The sequence below is a fragment of the Orycteropus afer genome, unplaced genomic scaffold, assembly GCF_000298275.1.
Source record: "Orycteropus afer afer isolate SDZICR_OR568_19922 unplaced genomic scaffold, OryAfe1.0 scaffold00031, whole genome shotgun sequence".
Classification (NCBI taxonomy): Eukaryota; Metazoa; Chordata; class Mammalia; order Tubulidentata; family Orycteropodidae; genus Orycteropus; species Orycteropus afer.
The window spans coordinates 3,111,603-3,130,049 of NW_006921618.1; the positions used below are offsets into that span (position 1 = coordinate 3,111,603).

The 18,447-nt window shown below is 41.9% G+C and overlaps 1 protein-coding gene across 1 annotated transcript in view; it reads right to left on the reverse strand.

The window, feature by feature from the left end:
- Window positions 1–490: 490 nt before the first annotated feature.
- TAS1R2 (taste 1 receptor member 2) overlaps window positions 491–18,447 on the reverse strand; it is a 38,372-nt gene continuing 20,415 nt past the window's right edge. Inside the window, exons 5-6 of the mRNA XM_042780258.1 lie at window positions 2,548–2,668; window positions 491–1,419 (exon numbers count right to left, since the gene is read on the reverse strand). Coding sequence (XP_042636192.1) covers window positions 491–1,419; window positions 2,548–2,668 — 1,050 coding nt within the window. The remainder of the gene's footprint in view (window positions 1,420–2,547; window positions 2,669–18,447) is intronic.

Sequence of the window (18,447 nt, forward strand, 5' to 3'; positions counted from 1 at the left end):
TAAAGAGAACATAGAAGCCTGGGTCATGGCTCTGGGGAAATCAGGGAGATGAGATACAGACACATGAGATAGCTAATGACCTCCCCTTCCCACCATAACCCCAGTGCAGACAACCAGCGTGGCGTCCCTTAAATGAGCTGGAACCAACAGATACCTACTATGACCACAAGATGGCGTATGTAGGCTGCTAAATTGAACTTTGTCCTTGAAGACAATAGGTCACCTTGAGTTGTTTCATGAAATGGGGTGGTAGTGCCTGCCTGACAAGCAAAACAGGTCAATGGAAAGAGAAAAAGTGTGAGTGGTTTTAGATATCCATCACTAAGTAGGTGAAAACAGCTAGGATACAGAAAGTCTCTGAGATGCCACCTTAGAGATGAGGGTGAGATGCTAATAAAAGTCAGGGCTCCATCTGGGGTTAAACAAGCACGTCCCCCAGCCTCCACCCCCCAGTACTGAGGCCCTCTGTCCTGGACACCAATGGGCAGCGCTAGTCCCTCCTCATGGTGTAGCCCTGAATCATGCTGTTGAAGTAGGCCGGTGTGTTACGTTCTGGGTAGAAGAGGATCATGTAGCATTTGGGGCCAAAGTAGCCCAGGCTGATGGCCAGGAGGTTGAACACAGTGACCAACAGGTCCAGGATGGTGACCATCACACCCTGGTAGACAGACATGAAGGTGCAGAGGAAGACGAAGGAGATGAAGTAAAAGGTCATGCTCAGGGTGATGAACTTGGCTTCATTGTAGTTGGTGGGCAGCTCCTTACCCATGTAGGCAAAACTGAAGCCCACCACCGAGAGGACCGAATCCAGGCCAGTGTTGAGCAGCAGTCCACTGCGGTAGTTGGGATTGCAGGAGAGAATCATGATGTTGGGGTCGTCAGGGTCAGTGCGGATGGTGGGGATGGTGGTTGTGACCAGGACATTGCCTACCACGATGACCACCTTAAGTACAGTGATGACTGCCACAAAGACATAGGGCCCATGGTAGCGGACCCAGTAGCTGTAGGCCCAGGGGAGGCGATGGGCCATCTTGAAGATGCAGACGATCTGGAAAGAACGCACGGTGATGCAGGAGATGCAGATGGTGAAGCAGAGGGTGAAGAGGGCCTGGCGGCAGAGACAGGTGAGGGTTGTGGGCCGCCCCACATACACGGGTACCACCAGGTACGCCACCAGCAGTGGGGTCAGCATCAGGAAGCACATAGGCCCCCCAGCCGAGCGGACCATGGGTGTCTGGAAGTGTCTGCAGAAGACAACCAGGACGGCCAGGGTGCTGAGGAAGCCCAGGGAGGCCAGCACAGCCACAATGAGGGTGGGTGCCTCGTGCCATTCAAGGAAAGCCAGCCGCCGCTTGTAGCAGGAGATGTCATTCCTGTGGGACCACTCGTACTTTGGACAAGGCTGGCAATCAAATTCATCTGCAAAAGCCCATATCAACTCCCATCAGCCAAACCCAACTTCCAAGCACCCTGCACTGGGCCAAGTCCCCGGGGTGGAGAGAGACCTAAGGGGAACACTGCAGTCATTGCCAACATTCACTGAGTCCCTTACATCGAATGGCTCATCAAATCCCCACAGCTACACCATTTCACAGATGAGGTTACTGAAGTTCAGCCAGGTTAAGTCATTTGCCAAAAGTCACAAAGCCAGTAAATGATAGGGCAGGATTTGAACTGAAGCCCCTTTGACTCAAAGCCTAACAACTATAATCTCTCTTTTCCAAGATGTTATGCTTTGGTGGGAGAGACATTCAGCCATTTATTCAAAGAATTCATTCAATAACATTTTTGACACCATCCACTGTGGAAGGGCACAAAGAATGGAATAAAACCCAGCCCCTGGCTTCAAGCAATTGGGAGAAGAAGGTCAGTGAAATCACTGAACACCCTTTGGTTGAGCACCTACTCTGTGCCCTATATTCTGCCAGGCACGCAGTAAGTGCTTTCACTGGGAGACATACTCATGCACTTAATTTACAAATCAGTGAAACCATGAAAAGTGGAGCCATGAAAAAAAAATTAAATCCTGCTAAACACAAATGTGGACAGAGAGGTGACATTGATCCCACTTTCCTGGAGTTAATAGTCTGTAGGGAGGCACGTTCATTCTTCTAACCAAGGAAGTCATTCAACAAACATTCACTGAGCAACTGTGGGAGGCCAGAGAGATACATAGGATACTGTCTCCTGCTTATCTAAAACCTTCTTCCTGTTGGAAGGGCCATCCATTCACTCATTCATCATCCAGTGGTCATTTCTGACCTGACATCCCCAGGATATGTGTGTCTGTGGAGTGTAGCTCAGTTACAGTCTCTGCCTTTGGAGAATGTTGTCTTGCTCTCTCTCCCTCCCTCCCTCAACCAGCCTGTGTTGAGGAGTTTGCTCTAAACCAGTTACTGGGGAGATACAAGAGGAAGCAGACATGATCTCCAGCCTTTGGGCACTTGCATCCCCTGGAGGAGACCACCAGAGACCTTGCCAAAGGGGAAGTGCCCTGGAGACACCAGGGGTAGGGCAGGGGTAGGGGCAGGGCACTGTGAGTGGTACCTGATTGGTTGAGGAAGGAGCCAGGGAGGCAGTCGATGCATTCGAAACAGCAGGGGTGGAGGCCCACAGGCTTCTTCCTCTGTCCAGTCCGGCAGCTCTTGGAGCACATGGACAAGGGGATCTGCAGGGAAGAGAGTGAGATACCTTGAGCTCTCTTCTCCCACACTTAGCTGATGTCCCCACTCCCCAGTCTCCCCAGTCAGCAGGATGCTCAGGAGGAGTCACCACTAAAAGGAGACCTTTGTAGGACTCTTGTAGCTTTGCCTGCAAAGACCTAATCCACCTTCCTCTGGCAACAGAACCAAACTGTTGAATAAGACACTTTCTCAGGTTGCTAAGCACATAGGGGGCAGCCCTTGGGCCTGCTGATAGACCTCTTGCCTCCAGATGGGAGAACATGCACAAGGAAGGAGCTGAGAGATGTAGAGTGAGACCTTGGACCATCCTTGTCTAAAAGCTCATGGTCTACTCATAGAGTTTTCCATGACACAAGGAAATAAACTAACTCTTGCTTACATCACTTTCTTTATTATTATTATTGTGATTTGGGTGAAAGTTTATAGAGCAAATTCATTTTCCATACAGCAGTTCATACACATATTGTTTCATGACATTGACCGCAATCCCCACAATGTAACAGCTCTTTTTCCACTTCTTCCCTGTGATTACCTTTTCCCTGTGTCCTTCTTTCCTATGCATTCTTGGCCCCTGAGCTGTCTCCCTGTGCAAATACTGCCCTTCTGATCTCCCATGGTTGACTGTTCTAAGGAGTAACTACCTGGTATAAATGTTCACTTTATATGCCTCTCTATTGTTTGGCTGGAAGCCACAGGAGTGAGTTCAATTCCAAGTCTGAAGGGTGGCTAGTGCCTAGAGTCTCAGGGGTTTCACCAGTCCCTACCAGACCAGTAAGCCTGGTCTTTTTTATTACATTACTTTCTGTCACTTGCAACCAACAGTTCTAATGAACACAGCCTTTTTGGTGGGACCAGGTTTTTCAAGGGAATAAGAGTGGGTAGCCAGTGACCATGTCTGTTGTTTTTATGTTCTATTTCCAGAGTCAGAAACTCAAGGATGGGTCGCTATGAGTCAGGTCCGACTCGACGGCACATAACAACAATAACACAACATTTCCAGAGTCTAGAAAAGTACTCAGCACAGAGGAGACATCCAATATTCATTTGTTGAATGAATTAATTACAAAGAGAGGAAACAATACAAGCAATGGGAAAGCAGAATGGGGATATATCTGGGCCTGGCTGGAGTCAGGATGCACAGGCTATGGGGAGGAAAAGGGAGGCAAAGGTCACACCCCAAAGACTTAGTCTCTGAAATTATAAAAACATGGAGGCAGTAGGAGGCAATAGTGGTTCTTGAGTGGAATAGTAGCCTGATTAGATCTAGGTTATAGAAAAATAATTCTGATGACCAATTAGGAGGATGTCACAAGAGTACACATAAAAGGGCCAAAGGCCCAGACAAGGGGAGCCATAGTAGGTCCACTTTTACCCAGAGATGCACTCTTCTTGTCTCTCAGAGGTCTGCCTTCATGTTCCACCCCTCCAGTCTCTACTGTATATAGCTGTCAGATGATGTTTCCAGAAGTCTTGCTCTCCTCCCTGAAACTTCCTCATGGAAGAACTTTAGTGACTCTCCACCAGACAAAAGTAAAAGTCTGACTCCCTGCCAGGTTTCCCAGGCCCTTTGTGGTCTTCATTGCCTCTCAGATGACCACACACATGGGCAAGCATGGGAATACTAACCCACACATACCTTATCCAGACCTACACCCCACCCTCCCTTGCCATATATCCTACCCTCTTCCAAATTCATCTCTTCACTGTCCCCTGTTGCTGTGTTATTAGGTGCCATTGAGTCAGATCCAACTAGCAGTGAGCCTAGCCGCAATAGAAGGAAACACTGCCTGGTCCTGTGCCAGCCTCATAATCCTTGCTATACCTGAGCCTATCGTTGTAGCCACTGTGTCAGTCCATCTCATTGAGGATCTTTCCCTTTTTTGTTGACCTTCCAGTTTACCAAGCATGATATCCTTTTCCAGGGAATGGTCACTTCTGACAACATGACCAAAGTAGAGAGATGAAGTCTAGCCAGTCTCGGAGCATTCCAAGGCGCATTCCAGCTGCACTTCCTCCAGGACACATTTGTTCATTCTTCTGGCAGTCCATGGTACTTTCAGTATTCTTCACCAACCCCACAACTCAAAAGCATCAACTCTTCTTGGGTCTTCCTTATTCATTGTCCACCTTTCACATGCATATGAGACAAATGAAAAACCATGACTTGTGTTAGGCCCACCTTAGTCTTCAAAGAGTCATCTTTGCTCGTCAGCACTTTAAGAAGGTCTTTTGCAGCAGATTTGCCAAGTGAAATGTGTCATCTGATTTCTTGACTGCTGCTTCTATTGGTGTTAATTGTGGAACCAAGTAATATGATATCTCTGACAGCTTCAATCTTTTCTCCTTTTATCATTCTGCTGCTTATTGGTCCAGTCGTGAGGATTTTAGTTTTCTTTACATTGAGATGTAATCCATACTGCAGACTGTAGTCTTTAATCTTCATCAGTAAGTGCTTCAAGTCATCTTCACTTGCAGCAAGCAAGGTTATGTATTGCAGGTTGTTAATGGGCCTTCCTCTAATCCTGATGTCGTCCTCCTCTTCACATAGTCCAGCTTCTTGGATTATTTGCTCAGCATACAGATTAAATAAGTATGGTGAAAGGATACAACCCTAACACACTCCCTTCCTGGTTTTAAACCATGCAGTATCCCCTTGTTCTGTTCTAATGACAGCCTCCTGGTCTGTGTACAGGTTCCTCATGAGCACAATTAAATGTTCTGGAATTCCCAATCTTCTCAATGTCATCCACAATTTGTTATGAACCACACAATCAAGTATTTTTGCATAGTCAATAAAACACAAATAAACATCTTTCTAGTACTCCCTGCTTTCAGCCAAGATCCATCTGATATCCCTCATTCCACATCCTCTTCTGAATCCAGCTTGCACTTCTGGAAGCTCCCTGTCAATATACTGCTGCAACTGTTTTTGAATTATCTTCAGCAAGATTTTACTTGATATTAATGATATTGTTTGATAATTTCCACATTCTGTGGAATCACCTTTCTTTGGAATGGGTACAAACATAGATCTCTTGCAATCATTTTGCAGGTAACTGTCTTCCAAATTTCTTGGCATGGACAAATGAGTGCCTCCAGCATGGCATTCATTTGTTGAAATATCTCAATGAGTATTCCATCAATTCCTGGAGCCCTGTTCTTCACCAATTCCTTCAGTGCAGCTTTGACATTTTCCTTCAACACCATCAGTTCTTGATCATATGTTACCTCCTGAAATGGATGAACATCAACCAATTCTTTTTGATACAGTGACTCTTGAATTCCTTCCATCTTCTTTGGATATTTCCTGCATCATTCAATATTTTGCCCATAGAATCTTTTAATATTGGAACTTGTAGGTTGAATTTTTTTCTTTAGTTCATCAGCTTCAGAAATGTTGAATACTTCCCTTTTGGTTTTCTAACTCTAGGTCTTTGCACATTTCATTACGATAATTGATTTTGTCTTCTTGAGCTGCTCTAAGACTGCCTCTTACCTTTGCACTCTCACTCTGACATTCATTCATTCATTCATTCTAAAATTTATTGAGCACACACTGATGTCAGGCCTAGGGAATATCATGGTGACCCCAATGAGGCAAAGTCTCTGCTCTCTCATGGAATTAATATTTTCATGACGAAAGAGAGATAACAAACATATAGTTCTATAACATGACAAACCAAAACCAAACTCACTGCTATGGAGTCAAATCCAACTCATAGCCACCCCTCCTTGGGTTTCCGAGGCAGTATCACTATGGAAGTAGATTGCCCAACCTCCTTCCAATGAGTGGCTGGTGGGTTTGAACTGCTAGCCATATGGTTAGCAGTCAAATGGCATGAAAAAAATAAAACAGTACAACCAGGATGGAGGATGAAGGCAGGGAAGATTGTAGTTCTAAATGAGGTAGGCAGGGAAGGCCTCACTAGGCAGGTGACATTGGAACAAAGACTGAAGGCTGTGAGGAAGCAAGTTGTGAAGTTATCTGTACCAGAGGGAACAGCAAGTGCAAAGGCCCCAAGGTGGGTGAGACTTGGCATAATTGAGAAACAGCAAGGAGATCAGTGTAGCTCAAACAGAATGAGCAAGAGGGAGAGTGGTAGATGAGTTCAAAGAGGTGGAGTGACAATACTTGGGCATTTACCTTGAGTGAGAAGCTACTGGCGGGTTCTGAGTAGAGGAATGACAGGATCTGACTGTTGTAACAAGATTGCCCTGTTTTCTGTGTTGAGAATAGACTATGAGGGTCAAGGACAGAAGCAGGAGACCAGGTGTTACTGCAATAGTCTAGGTGAGAAAAGATGGTGGTTCAGACTAAAGAGAGAGCAGTGGAAGAGGTGAGAAGTGGTGAGATTCCAGATTATGTTGGATATAGATTGGACAGGGTTTGCTGTTGGATTGGATGAGAATCAGGCAAGGATAACACCAGTGGTTTCGGCCTAAGCAATTTGAAGGATGCCTTTTACTGAGATGGGCAATACCTCAGGGGAGCAGGTTTAAGGAGGCAGGTGGAGATTTGAATTGAAGTTCAAAGGATAAGTCCACTATGAAGATAGAAATTTGGGGATTTTTAAGTATATGGATGATATTCAAAGTCACAGACATAGAAGAGTAAAAGCACAATGACTGGGCCTTGGTACCTTCCAGTATTTAAAGGTCAGGGAGATGAAGAGGAACCATGAATGGAGACCCCGGAGCAGTTATGGTCTGAGAGAAAGGTCCAGAATCCAAGTAAAGATAATTCTTTTCAAAAGAAGAAGTAGTCAACATGTGTAATGCTGCTTTCAGGTTGACTAGGATGATGACCATTGGATTGGCAACACACACATTGGTGAACTTGACTAAATCAATTTCAGAAGAGTGGTGTGAATGAGAGCCTCACTGGAGTGGGTTCAAGGAGACTGGGGACTTCCACCTTAAGGTGGCAGCTACCCCTCTTTTTTGCTTCCTTCTGAAATCCCAACAAAATTATAACAAAGGGAGATATGATCATTTTAAAGATAGAAATCCACAAAAACAGAGAATGCAAAAGGTAAATTAATAGCAACAAAATTTTGGAATTTTTTACTTGATGCCTGAGAATTACCACTCATCTGTCAGTTTGTTGTACTGTGGTGGCTTGCATGTTGCTGTGAGGCTGAAGGCTATGCCCCAGTACTCCAAATACCAGCAGGGTCACCCCCGGTGAACAGATTTCAGCAGAGTTTCCAGACTAGGACAGACTTGGAAGAAGGAAGGAGCCATCCACTTCTCACAGGATTGGCCAGTGAAAATCTTATGAATAGCGGTGAAATACTGTCTGATATATTACTGGAAAACTTGATGAATAGCCCTGAAACACTGTCTGATATAGTGCCAGAAGATGAGCCCCTCAGATCAGAAGACACTCAAAATACGATTGGGGAAGAGCTTCGTCCTCAAAGTAGAGTTGACTACTTTGGATAGAGTATTCGGGACCTCCATTTGCTGATGGGGCATGACTCAAACTGGGAAGAAACAGCTGCAAACATCCATTAATAATCAGAACATGGAATGTACAAAGTATAAAGGTAGTAAAATTGGAAATTGTCATAAAGATTGAATATCTAGGCATTGTTGTTGTTGTTATGTGCCATCGAGTTGGACCTGACTCATAGCAACCCCTCTTTGAGTTTCTGAGGCAGTATCACTACGGAAGTAGATTGCCCCATCTTCCTTCCCAGGAGTGGCTGGTGGGTTTGAACTGTCAGCCTCCTGGTTAGCAGTCAAGTGCCTTAGGCACTACGCTCCCAGACGTTGTTGTTGTTGTTGTTAAGTGCCGTCGAGTCGTTTCCAACTCATAGCGACCCCATGCACAGCAGAACGAAACACTGCCCGATCCCTCGCCAGCCCCACAATCCCTGCTATACTTGAGCCCATCATCGCAGCCACTGTATCAATCCATCTCGTTGAAGGCCTCCCCCTCTTTCGTCGACCCTCCACCCTACCAAGCATGACATCCTTCTCCAGGGAATGGTCCCTTCTTACAACATGACCAAAATAGGTGAGACGAAGTCTGGCCATTCTTGCTTCCAAGGAGCATTCTGGCTGCACTTCCTCCAGGACAGATCTGTTAGTTCTTTTAGCAGTCCATGGTACTTTCAGCATTCTCCGACAGCACCACAATTCAAAAGCATCAACTCTTCTTCGGTCTTCCTTATTCATTGTCCAGCTCTCACATGCATACCAGGCGATTGGAAATATCATGGCTTGTGTCAGGCGCACCTTAGTCCTCAATGAGATATCCTTGCTCCTCAGCACTTGAAACACTTCCTTCACAGTTGACTTTCCCAATGCTACACATCGTCTAATGTCCTGACTGCTGCTTCCATTGGCATCGATTGTAGAACCAAGCAACGTGAATTCCTTGACAACCTCAATCTTCTCTCCATTTATTGTGATGCTGCTCATTGGTCCAGTTGTGAGGATTTTTGTTTTCTTTATGTTGAGACGTAATCCATACTGCAGACTGTATTCTTCAACCTTCATCAGTAGGTGCCTTAAGTCATCCTCACTTTCAGCAAGCAAAGTTGTATCATCTGCATATCTCAGGTTGTTAATGATTCTTCCTCCAATCCTGATACCACGTTTTTCTTCATATAGTCCAGCTTCTCGGATTATTTGCTTAGCATATAGATTGAATAAGTGTGGAGACAGAATACAACCCTGACACACTCCCTTCTTGATTTTAAACCATGTAGTGTCCCCTTGTTCTGTTCGAACGACAGCCTCCTGGTCAAGGTACAGATTCCTCATGAGTACAATCAAGTGCTCAGGGATTCCCATTCTTCTCAATGTTGTCCATAATTTGTCATGATCCACACAATCAAATGCCTTTGCATAGTCAATAAAACACAAGTAAACATCTTTCTGGTATTCTTTGCCTTGAGCCAAGATCCATCTTTCTGGGACCAGGTCTCCGGGAGCAATGATGAGACCAGACATTAGTGAGGTGAAATGGACTGGTTTTGATAGGATCACCTGTTTTTGGAACAGGCACAATTGGCTGACCAGGTAGCTGTCTTCCAAATTTCTTTACATAAACTAGTCCTTCCAGCTCTGCATCTATTTGTTGAATATCAGTGGGTATTCCATCAACTTCTGGACCCTTGTATTTTTCCAGTTCCTTTGGTGAATCTTGGGTTTCTTCCTTCAATACTATCAGTTCTTGATCATATGCTACCTCCTGAAATGGTTGATGTCTATAGGGGTTTTGAAAAGTTCTGACATATTCTGGCCATCTAGCCATGTGCATATCAAGGGCTGAGCACATGCTCAGAAAAGACCTGATAAGGCCCTAAATTCTTAACTCTGGCTGACCCTGAGGCTCTGCATGAGCAGGACATGAAGGCTAAGTGTCAACTGTCTGGCTAAGTATTGAAGATATGTCCCAACACACATCCGCAACCCCTTTGCAAAAACTCTAAGACTTACTGGTTTCAGGTGTTTAAAGAAATCACTGTCCATTCATTAGCTGACCAGTAAGCTAACCAATTAGAGACTTTGGGCTACATGGGACAAAGAATACAGATTTTACAGAATTCATTCAGAAAAGTCACTAAACAAGTAATAAAAACAAACCCTGGAGAGAAGGAAGGATCTAACTTCTAGAGTTGTCACATTATATCATTTAAAATGTCTGGTTTTCAACAAAAACAACAAAAATATGTGAGACATAGAAAGAAACAAGAAAATATGGCCTATACACAGGAAAAAAGCAATCAATATTGTCCCTGAGGAAGTCCAGACATTAGACTTACTAGACAAAGATTTCGGGTCAGCTATTTGAAATATATTCAAAGAACTAAAGAAAAGTATGAAAATGATGTCTCATCAAAGACATAATATCAATATAGAACATTATAAAACTGAACCAAAGAGAAATTCTGGAGTTGAAAATACAATAACTTAAATAAAAAATTCACCAGAGGAAATCAACATTTGAGAATGTGAAATAAAGAACAGCAAAATGAAAGACAGGTCAATTGAGATTGTTCAGTCTGAGAAACAGAAGGATAAAAGAATAAAGAAAAATGAACAAATCTTCATGCCTGTTGGACAGGACATTATTAAGCATACCAACATATACATAATGGGAGTCCTAGAAAAAGAGGAAAGAGAAAAAAGGGTAGAAAGAATAATTGAAGAAATATGACAAAAATCTTCCCAGTTTGATGAAAAACATTATTCTACACATCTATGAAGCTCAAAAGTCTCCAAGTGGGATAAACTCGAAGAGATTCACACTTAGATACATCATAATCAGATTGTTAAAAGCCAAAGACAAAAAGAGAACCTTGAAAGCAGCAAGAGAGAAGCAACTTATCACATACAAAAGAGCTACAATAAGATTAATAGTTGATTTCTTATCAGAAACTATGGAGGCCAGAAAGCAGTGGGATGGCATATGCAAAGTATTAAAAGAAAAAGATTGGCAATTAAGAATTCTATACCCAACAAAACTGTCTTTCCAAAATGAAGATCAAATACTCAGATTTCATTAAAAGAGAGAGAGAAAATATGGTATTAAACTTGCTGTAGTAGAAATACTGAAACAAGTCTTTTAGGCTAAAAGGAAAAGACACCAGAGAGTAACTTAAATCCACATGAAGAAATAAAGATCACTAGAAAAGAGTTCTGGTGGTGTAGTGGTTAAAGCATTTGACTGCTAACCTAAAGGTCGCTGGCTCAAACCCACCAGCTCCTCCACAGAAGAAAGATAAGGTAGTGTGCTTCTGTAAAGATTTACAGCCTTGGAAACCCTATGGGGGTTGCTATGAGTCAGAATCAACTTGATGGCAGTAAGGTTGATTTGATTTTCTTAGGAAAGATAAATACAATACATAAGCAAATATAAAAGACAATGCAAATGTAATTTTATTTGTAACTCTTTTTTCTCCTCTCTTATTAAGAAAACAATTATATAAAACAATAATTATAAATCTATGTTGATAGGCATACAACGTAAAAAGACGCAATTTATATGCAACAAGAGTACAAAGGAAAGGGAAGAGAATAGAGCCATAGGTTGGGCAATCCTACTTCCGTAGTGATACTGCCTCGGAAACCCAAGGAGGGGTCGCTATGAGTCGGGGCCGACTCGATGGCATGTAACAACAACAAATTGAAATTAAGAAGAATACTGAAAATACCATGGCCTGCCAGAAGAATGAACAAATCTCTCTTAGAAGAAGTGCAGCCGGAATGCTCCTAGAAGCAAGAATGGCCAGACCTCATCTCACGTACTTTGGTCATGTTATCAGAAGAGACCAGTCCCTGGAGAAGGATATCTTTCTTGATAAAATAAAAGGCCAATGAAAAAGGGGAAAACCCTCAATGAGACGTATTGACACAGCAGTTGCAATGATGGGCTCAAGCATAGCAACAATCCTGAGGATGGCCCAAGACCAGGCAGTATGTTGTTTTTTGTACATGGGGTTGCTATGAGTTGGAACTAAGTTGATGGTACCTAACAACAATAACATTGAAATTAAGCTGATGTTAATGCAAACTAGATTGTTATACATCAAGATGTTAATGGTAATTCCAAGGGCAACCATCAAGAAACTAAATGAAAGTATATATAGTAAAATAAATAATAAGAGAATTAGAATGGTACTCTAGAAAGTATATATAAAATAAGGTAACAATGGAGGAATAGAGAAGAAACAAGATATTAAGAGAGGAAGAAAACAAATAGCAAAAAAACACAAGTAAAGTTTACCTTCTCAATAACTATATTAAATATAAATAGAAAATATACTCCAATTAAAAGTCCAGATTGGCAGAATGAATTTTGAAATATCCAACTATATGCTGTCTACAAGAGACACATTTCAGAGACAAAGACACAAAGAGGTTGAAAATAAAAGAATGCAAAAAGATATATTATGCAAACAATAACTAAAAGAAAGCTGGCATGGCTATGTTAGTATCAGACAAAATAGACTTTAAGACAAATTGTTGCTATAGACAAAGAAGAACATTTTATAATTATAAATGGGTCAATCCATCAAGATGATATAACAATTATAAACATATGAGTTCTGGTAGCATAGTGCCTAAAGCACTTGAGTGCTAACCAGAAGCCTGGTGGTTCAAACCCACAAGCCACTCCTTGGAAGGAAGGTTGGGCAATCTACTTCCATAGTGATACTGCCTCAGAAACCCAAGGAGGGGTCGCTATGAGTCAGGTGTGACTCTACGGCACATGACAACAACAACAACAGAGTCCCAAAATACATGAAGCTAAAATGATCAGAATTGAAAGAAGAGAAAATTAAACAATAATAGTTGGAAATTAGTGCCCTAATTTCAATAATGGGTAAAATAACCAGACAGATGATAAATAAGGAAATAGAAGACTTGAAAACACTATAAACCAGCTAGACTTAATATACTTCTATAGGGCTTTCCACCCAACTGCTGCAGAAGGCACATTCTTCTAAAGTGCTCGTGGGAAATTCTCCAGGATAGCATCTGGGCCATAAAATAAGTCCTAACAAACGTGAAAGAATTTAAATCATACCAAAATATTCTCCAACCACCAAGGAACACAATTAGAAATCAATAGCAGAAGATTAGGATTTGGGGAATTCACAAACATGTGGAAATTAAACCATACCCTTAGACAAAAATAGGTCAAAATAATAATCACAGTGGGAAATTAGAAAATATTTTGGGATTATTGAAGATACAAACACAACATACCAAAACTTACGGGATACAACAAAAGCAGTGATAATAGGGAAATTTATAACTATAAACACTCATGTTAAAAACTAAGAAAAGAATCTCAAACCAATAGCATTTACTTTATCTTAGAGCTAAGTTTACTATTCTGTTCTCTCTCATAATATAGTCTGTATGGAATTTGATCATCTTGACAATCTTCAAAACATCATGCTGGTCCATTATTATATTAACGACATTATGTTCATTGGACCTGCTGAGTAGGAAGTAGCAAGTACTCTTTAAGCAAAAGAAGACATATAGATACCAGAGGGCAGGAGATAAACTCTACAAAGATTCAGGACTTGTACATGGGTGATGTTTGTATGGGACCAATGGTCTGGTGAATGTCAGTATATCCAGTCTAAATCTTTATACATTATATCCCCTACTAGTAAAGAACCATGACACTTGGTGAATCTCTTTAGGTTTTGGAGACAGCAAAATTGCTATTAAAAATACTGCTTCAACACATTTATCAAATAATTCAGTTGGCTTCCAGTTGTAAGGCAGAGTAAGAGGTCCAGAGAAAAACTCTGAAGACGGTCCTGGCTGCAGTGCAAGCTGTCCTGTCACTCAGACCATACGACCAAACAGATCTACTGATGTTAGAGTTATCTGTGGTGGGTAGGGATGCTGTGGTAAGTCTTTGGGAAGTCCCAATTGGAGAGTTTCAGTAATGTCATGTCTTCTATAACACAATTTTACTCACTACATGAAAATCAGCTCCTACTGTGCTGCTGACCTAAGGACATTAAGTGACTATCAGATTCACTGAGTCATATGGACAGGCAACCCTTCACACAATGAAAATGGTAGGTGTAGAATCAGGCCTACAAAGGTCCAGAGGGCACAAGTAAACTTTTTAAATCAATGGTTATGATTCCTAGATATCTACCTTTGTTATAACTATGCTTCTCCCTCAAATCACACCTAAGACCTCATGGAGGGATTCCTTCTGACCAAATGATAGAGGGAAAAAATTCAGGAATTATTCATAGGTAGGTCAGCTTGATAATTTAATATGAGCTAAAAATAGGGATCTCTGGTGGCATAGTGCCTAAGGCATTTGACTGCTAACCAGAAGGCTGGTGGTTCAAACCCACCAGCCACTCTTCAGAAGGAAGGTTGGGCAATCTACTTCCATAGAGATACTGCCTCAGAAACCCAAGGAGGGGTTGCTATGAGTTGGATCTGACTCAATGGCATTGTGTTTGGTTTTTGGTTTTGTTTTTTTTCCATATAAGCTTATCTGAAGGGTAATTCCATGTGCTTTGAGCTTTCAAACAGTATTTCAGTATCCACTCTTATTCATGATCATATAATCAGCAAATCACACATCTGAGAAAGCTCCTAATGATTAAAATTTTTTAAAAAAAGAAGAAAAAGAATAAATAAGCAATATAACAAACAACTTTGCAATATATAGGAAGAAGAAAAGTTCAAATAAAATGATTAATAATTTTGGGGAGATAGGAAAAGATACTACATCCATGAAATAGGACTAGGATTCTATATAAAAGGAACAGAAAACTAAAGAAGAGCTCTTGATATCTAAACATGATAGCAGAAATGAAAAACCAAATAGAAAGGTGGAAGATAAAGATTTCCCAGAAAGTAGAGTAAAAGTAAAAAGAGGAAAAAAAAAAAAAAATACAAGAGAAAAAAAAATCAAAATTAGAAGACCAGAATAGAAAACAAATCATCTGAATAATAGGTGTTCTAAAAAGAAAGAAGTGAGAAAATAGGTAACCACCAAGGGAACAATTTCAGAAAATTTCTTAGAACTGATAAGAATTGCCAGATTGAAAGGATCACCAACTGCCCAGAACAGTGGATAAAAATAAACCTACAACAAAGCAATTCTCAAGAGAAAAAAAAAAAAAAGTACAAAGGATTAGGAATCAAAATTACCTAGGATTTCAGGGTCCACCTTGAAAACAAGAAGACAGTGCAGCAAGGTCTACAAAATTCTGAAGAAAATGAATTACAGCCAAGAACAAGGTCATCTCTGAAGGTCATTTCAAAACATTTACTTCCCATCTACTCAACCAAAATGAGAGCTGACAAAATAAGAAAGTTACAGAACACAGGAAGTAATAGATAGAGCCTGAGAGAGAAGGAAATCTTAGGAGGACCGGTCTTGTTTGGGGAGTGGTATGGCTCATAAGATGGACATGTTAAAGGTTTGTGCCATGCCCTGACCCCTTCATCTTTATCTGAACACAGAAGCTCCAGGCAAGCAGAGTCCACAATTATATCTGTATTTGTCTGCCTTGGCCCTGTGCTGTAAAGCTCCTGCTCTGACTTTATGCCCTTGTGCTAGGCTCAGTGGATGCTGCTCACCACCCCCTATAGGAGGTATTACTCCAGCCTCCTTCTGACAGCCAGAGGGAGCCACAGGCAGCTGAGAGCTGGAAAGCTGAGCAACCCACTTGCCTGGAACATCCTCCTGCTGGACATACAGTCGCGAGCCCACACCACAGCTCTGCCTGACTTCAGTGAGCCAATGTTCCCAGGACCCACTGACTTCCCCAGGGGCGCCTGGAAACTCTCAGGACATGAAGCCAGACTCCTCTCAGCGCCTCCAGCCAATAGTGGCAATGGTGACCCTTCATTACACAAACTACACTTTCCAAATGAAACCATATATTTTACTTAGGGATATTTGTAATATGGGAGGCTCTGGTAGCGTAATGCCTAAGGCACTTGACTGCTAACAGGAAGGCTGGCAGTTCAAACCCACCAGCCACTCTTTGGAAGGAAGGTTGGGCAATCTACTTCCGTAGTGATACTGCCTCAGAAACCCATGGAGGGGTCGCTAGGAGTTGGGTCTGAGTTGATGGCACATAACGACAACGACAAACATACATAAAATATATAATAAGAAAAAATTCAAGCCTCAAGTTGCAGTATTGAAGGATTCCATGGGCAAAATATTGAATGATGCAGGAAGCATCAAAAGAAGATGGAAGAAATACATGGAGTCACTGTACCAAAAAGAATTGGTTGAAGTTCAGCTCTTTTAGGAGGTGGCATATGACCAAGAACTAATGGTACTGAAGGAGGAAGTCAAAGTTGCACTGAAGGAATTGGTGAAAAACAAGGCTCCAGGATTTGACAGAATACCCATTGAGATGTTTCAACAAATGGACACCACGCTGGAAGCACTTACTTGCCTCTGCCGAGTAATTTGGAACAAGCTATCTCATCAACTGACTGGAAGAGATCTATATTTGTGATCATTCCAAAGAAAGGTGGTCCAACAGAATGTGGAAATTATCAAACAATAGGAGCTCAGGTAGCATAGTGGCTAAAGCACTTGACTGCTAACCAGAAGGCTGACGGTTCAAACCCACCAGCCACTCCTTGGAAGGAAGGTTGGGCATTCCTACTTCCATAGTGATACTGCCTCGGAAACCCAAGGAGGGGTCGCTATGAGTCGGGGCCGACTCGACGGCACATAACAACAACAACAACATCATTAATATCACCAAACCAAAGCAAACTCACTGCCGTCAAGTCCATTTCAACTCATAGCAACAGTTTCTTGGGTTCCCAAGGTGATATCTCTCTGGAAGTAGATCGTCCAATCTTCCTTCCGAGGAGTGGCTAGTGGGTTTGAACCATCAGCCTTCTGGTTACCAGTCAAATGCCTTAGGCACTACACCACCAGAGTTCCCATTAATATCACACACAAGTAAAATTTTGCTGAAGATAATTTAAAAAATGATTGCAGAAGTATATTGACAGGAAACTTCCAGAAATGCAAGCTGGATTCAGAAGAGAACATGGAATGAAGGATATCATTACTGTTGCCGGCTGGATCTTGGCTGAAACCAAAGAATACCAGAAAGGTATTTACTTGTGTTTTATTGACTATGCAAAGGTATTCAACTGTATGGATCATAACAAATTATGGATAACATTGCAAAGAATATAAATTCCAGAACACTTAATTGTGCTGAGGAACCTGTACATAGACCAGGAGGCTGTTGTTCAAACAGAACAAGGGGATATTGCATGTCTAAAATCAAGAAGGGAGTGTGGCAGGGTTGTATCCTTTCACCATATTTATTCAATCTGTATGCTGAGCAAATAATCAGAGAAGCTGGACTACATGACGAAGGATGTGGCACCAGGACTAGAGAAAGACCCATTAACAACATGTGATATCCAGATGACACAACCTTGTTTAGAGAAAACTAAGATGACTTGAAGCACTTACTGATGAAGATTAAAGACTACAGTCTTCAGTATACATTATACTTCAACATGAAAATGAAAATTGTCACAACTGGACCAATAAGGAGCATCACAATGAAAGGAGAAAAGATTGAAGTAGTCAAAGATTTCATTTTACTTGGATCCACAATCAACATCCATAGATGCAGCAGTCAAGAAATCAGACATTGTATTGCACTGAGCAAATCTGCTGCAAAAGACCTCATTAAATCATTGAGGAGCAAAGATGTCACTTTGAAGACTAAGGTGCACCTAACCTAAGCCATAGTATTTTCAATCGCTTCTCATGCATGTGAAACCTGGACAATTAATAAGAAAGACTGAAGCGTTGATGCCTTAGAATTGTGGTGTTGGCAAAGAATGCCGAATATACTGTAGGCTGCCAGAAGAATGAACTAATCTGTCCTAGAAGAAATGTAGCTGGAATGCTCCTTGGAAGTGAGAATGGCTAGACTTTATCTCACCTACTTTGGTCATGTTGTCAGAAGGGACCATTCCCTGGAGAAGGATTCATGCTTGGTAAAATGGAGGGTCAGAGGAAAAGGGGAAGGCCCTCAACATGATGGATTGACACAGTGGCTGCAACAATGGGCTCAAGCACAGCAAGGATTGTGAAGATGGTGCAGGATCACGCAGTGTTTGGTTCTGTTGTACACTGGGTCCCCGTGAGTCAGAACCAACTTGATGGCACCGAACAACAACAATTTATAGACAGAGAGGGAAAGTTTTAGATAAATATAGATATGTATGTGTTATATGTATATATTTT